At 49.1% G+C, this 4,230-nt stretch overlaps 1 protein-coding gene across 2 annotated transcripts; it reads right to left on the reverse strand.

Annotated features, from left to right (window-relative positions):
• Positions 1-741: 741 nt before the first annotated feature.
• Positions 742-4,230, reverse strand: COQ10A (coenzyme Q10A). Of its 2 annotated transcripts, none has more exons than XM_032420564.1 (5): positions 4,097-4,230; positions 3,398-3,544; positions 2,412-2,604; positions 1,847-1,948; positions 742-1,544 (listed from the first exon to the last, which is right to left on the reverse strand). In XM_032420564.1, exons 1-5 carry the CDS (start codon positions 4,228-4,230, stop codon positions 1,377-1,379), a joined length of 744 nt encoding a protein of 247 aa, XP_032276455.1. In that variant the 3' UTR covers positions 742-1,376. The 2 variants fall into 2 exon arrangements, with proteins under 2 accessions (XP_032276455.1, XP_032276456.1); XM_032420565.1 differs by lacking the exon at positions 4,097-4,230 and adding an exon at positions 3,962-3,978 and having other exon boundaries at positions 1,008-1,544.

Below are 4,230 nucleotides of genomic sequence, written 5' to 3' on the forward strand. Positions count from 1 at the left end.
CTTGAGCCTGCTATTAAATAAGGCCTGGAAGAATCTCTGTTATAAAGTAAGGAATCTGGCTAGCAAGATCCTGGACTAAGTGGGTTCTAAGTTATCCTGTACACATCCCTTTATCTTTCCGTGGGTTTGACATTCATTTACCCTAATAAGACAGGGTCCCTGTGAAATTTCCAAAGGAGAGTTCTGTTTTTGCTCAGGGTTAGAAGTCCTTGACCTTTAGCCCCCCATCCTTCCTAATTTTGTTGTAGGATAGAACGCTGAAGGACCGTAGCTGAGCCTCACAACTGCTTATGTGACTAATCCGGGGAAATTGGTGCATGCAGCCCACTGGGTGAAAAGAACAAACCATACCAAGGGCAAACAGAGGACTGCTAGCTCTGGACCTGAGCCACTAGAGGGCTCTAGTACTGTGTGGAATGCCTCTTCTTTGCAGTCTCTTTTAAGGAAGTCCTCAAAAGAAAGAGGTGGTCCTAAGACCATCAGCTATATGGTAGATATGAGGCCAGATTATTCTGTCCTGAGACTCCTGCTGCAACTGACCTTCTGAAAAAGTCTATAAATAGGCAAGGGAGTGGGTACTAGGTCCTGGCTTGTAGAATGTGCTACTATAGTTAGCAGGGACACTGTGTCCAAGAGGCCTTCTTGCACCTTTACTCCCCCGAGGAAGGAAGCCATGACTTTCTTCTACTCTGCTATATCCACATCATTCCCCCAAGACACAGTATAAAAAAGCCAAATTCACACTGTCACAATTAATTTATTGAAATTTTATAAAAACTCAGCCAAGTAGAAGAAAAAGGTACAACCCAAGAGTACAATTCTCTTCAGTGCTTTTTTTCTCCTTGCTCCTGTGCCACCGATGTTAAGACAGCTCCTTGCTCTCCACTAACCAGGCAGCATGGAAATACTCTTAAAGTGAGGTCATATGGATTTCAAGCTGGGGCCAGATCTCAGGCATTTCCTGAGGCATCTCAGGCAGGCAACAGTTATCTACCGCCCAATACCCCTGTCAGAGGAAAAAGCTCAGCTTATTCAGTCCCTAGAAAAGTTGCTATCTTCCCCAGGTCAGACACTAAGGAACCTTGACAGGATCCAAAGACAACCAACAGTCCTGATTATAATTCACTGTAAGAAGGCTGCAGACATCAGGCATGTGGGACTCTCAAGATGAGCCTGACCATTTCCTAGCCTTTCCATAACCTCCTGCCTTTCCACCCCAGCATTTCCAGCCAGCTTGTAACCCAATTTCTGGGGCAGTGAGAGGAAGAACGTCATTATGAACACAGACTCTTAGATTGGAGCAGGAGCCAAATGAAATAAATAAGAGAACTGGGTTGGGAGGGAGAGTAGAGGAGAGGCCAGGGAATAGTCCTGCCTCAAGTCTGGTGCACCTCATGGAACATCAGTTCACGGGGGATGGCTGTTTCTGGACCAAACTTGGTAGCTGCTCGACGCTCAAAGGCAGCGACATTCTGCTTGACAACCTCATCAAAAAACATGGTGGCCAGCTGGGAGTGCAGCAGAGAACGAAATTCAAAGGAAATCTGGGAACAGGTAAGAGACAGTCAGAAACTATTCAAGACCATGTTGGATCGTCCCTGGCCAAACACAAGGACACTTACTATTCCATGTCTTTTCTTCCCCTCCCCCTCCAGTTCCTTAGATTCCCTCAAAAGCCCTTACTTAGGACTGAGCACAGAGTACAAGTCTGATGTAAGCTCAGACCCGTGGAGAGTGTCATTGACTTGGGAAATGCTAAGTGCTAGCTATACTTAACTTCCATAGTACCTCCGCTCAACCCTCACCACCCAGTTGTAGCTCTATGCTACACAGCCTCCTGACTCACCGAAAAGTCCACAGTGCAAGTTCGGGGGTAGGCAGGAATACCAGGGCTGAATCGCCAAATGGTCTCTAAGTGGTTGAAGAGCTTACCATCAGTGCAAACAGCCTAGAAGAGGGCAGTCAGTTAGTTAAATAATAGTACAATGGGATAAAACCTATGGGGGGGCGGGGGCGGGGGCGGGGCACCTGGATGGCTCAGCGGTTAAGCGTCTGCCTTCCACCCAGGTCATGCTCCCAGAGTCCTGGGATCGAGCCCTGCATCGGGCTCCCTGCTCGGCGGGAGCCTGTTTCTCCCTCTCCCACTCCCCCTGCTTATGTTCCCTCTCTTGCTGTCTCTCTGTCAAATAAATAAATAAAATCTTAAGAAAAAAAAAAAAACTATAGTAGGTATAGAAGGGTATAAGAAAGAACTGAAAAATGTTTTCCTTTCCTTTCCTTCTAATGTTTTATTAGGGAAGTATTTGACACATGGAGGTGAAATCATTACAAAGAAGGCCAAAATAGCCTTTAAATGTAAAAACACTAGAGAATACAAAAACTTTGCTAATTAATCCCTCCCAGCGCCTCACCTTGACCATGTGAGGTTTGACCATGGAAACAGCAGAGGTATAACGTTCCACAATAGGTGGAAAGCCAACCTCTAACTGGGCCTTCAGGTAACCTTTGCGGCTAGATACCACCAAGGACTTCTTACACCAGGGCACAAACTCACGATACTCCTGGACATTGGACACCACTTCGTACATCTCCTGCATTGAGTACCTAAGGGAAGGAATCAGACAGAAAGGCCAAGGAACTGCCAGCTGGGTCAGGTTCCTCCTTGCCCTAGGTGCCCTCCCTGCCCCCATGACTTTGCCCACAAACTATTCGCCTTCAAGAACTAGAGATCCCAAAGAAGCCTGGATGAATGACTTCCCAAAAGCAAACATGGAAATTTCCATGATGTTAAAGTTATGTTTTGTAGTTCACAGAACGTTTTTGCATTTACTATCTATTTTGATCCTAAGAGGGAACATCTAAGGGGAACAAAGGCTATCAGTTTTACTGGTGATCACACAAGAACTCAGATCCTAGCTCTACAACTTTCTAACAATGTAGTCCTAAGTAAATTACCTGTGCCTCCGTTTTCTCATCTGTAAATCAGAGTTAATAATAGTACTTGATTCATAGGTCTGTTGAGAGGATCAAATGAGAAAACCTACCTAAAACACTTAAATAGCCTAACTACTAGCAGTAGCAAGTGCTCAGTGTTAGTATTATATCTTGCCCACAAATACATTTAAAAGGTCAGCAGAGAAATAATACCCTGTCGTCTTATATTGTCCAATTCTAATCACGGTTCACTTAATGCACATGCAGGGCAACCAAGAAGGGGGAAATTAAGGTTGGAAGACTGGCAGGGAAGGATAAAGGATCAATAATAATAGCTGGGGAGAGGGATGGCCAGGGATGAATCTTGCCCACTATTGCTACCCTTACATTCTAGCCTGGATTTAGTCATTTGTTTGGAGAGGAAGGGAATGTGGAAGGATGCTGGACAGGGGAGGATGCTCACCCCATGATCCTACGCTCAGAGTAAGCTTTTCGCTTGTTGGTGAAGGGGGCAGCAAAGCCCATGAAGGAACGCGTAGGAGGTAAGCCAACCTCAGCCACCAAGACCTGGGCAGCCCGGGGCAAGAAAAGGCTGCAGGACATCAGAAATCTAAGGACAAAAGGAAAGGAGAGAGGACCTCATGATTCTTTGTATTCCTCAACCATTCCCAGGTGGGGGGGGGTGCATCCCAGAGGAAGGTCATCCGTACAAGCGTTTCTCCCAGCACCTGCTGCAGCCCGCCAGGCTCCCTGGCCAGGCAGTCACGAGTGCGAAAGGTCGAGGGCGGTTGAGAACAGTGCCGGGGGAGGAGATGGGGAAAAGTGGGGTGCGTGCGAGGGGCTGTTGCCTTGGAGTGTGGGCTACGATACTGTTAAAAGCTAGGACTGTCAGAAAGTATCACAGTCTCTGGGGCCTTGCCAAGGCGGGCGTTGCCAGGGCACCCGAAAGGGGCAAGTAGTGGTTGGGCACCCACCCCGGGGACTTCCCCTCGCGAATCACTTGCAAAAGCATTCCCCAAAGCTCTACCACGAGACCCGTAGATAAGACCGCTGCCGCCCCACTCCACGCCAGCACCCCAGATTTGCAACCCCCCGCCCTGGAACTTCGCGGCCCTGGACGACCGCCTTTCCAGCAGCGCAGACGCTCGCGCCTCCCTCTCACCTCATTGGTCGCGGCCGTCGCGGAGGGCCTGGGGGCGGAGCCGGGCGCGCGCCCGGGCGGAGCGCGAAGCCGCAGCAACGCTGGGCCGCCGCGCGCGTCCCGGCTGGGAGCCGCCGCGCGCCCGCCGAGGCCAT

The sequence above is a fragment of the Phoca vitulina genome, unplaced genomic scaffold (genome assembly GCF_004348235.1).
Source record: "Phoca vitulina isolate PV1807 unplaced genomic scaffold, GSC_HSeal_1.0 scaffold23, whole genome shotgun sequence".
NCBI lineage: Eukaryota > Metazoa > Chordata > Mammalia > Carnivora > Phocidae > Phoca > Phoca vitulina.

What these genes read in the sequence shown, in the direction of transcription:
- COQ10A (XM_032420564.1), bottom strand. Translation starts at nt 4,230, where the DNA reads ATGGCCTCGGCGGGCGCGCGGCGGCTCCCAGCCGGGACGCGCGCGGCG. An exon ending in CGACGGCCGCGACCAATGAG is followed by an intron (nt 3,545 to 4,096) that starts GTGAGAGGGAGG and finishes TTTTGTCCTTAG; the next exon opens with ATTTCTGATGTCCTGCAGCC. An exon ending in TCAAACCTCACATGGTCAAG is followed by an intron (nt 1,949 to 2,411) that starts GTGAGGCGCTGG and finishes GCCCTCTTCTAG; the next exon opens with GCTGTTTGCACTGATGGTAA.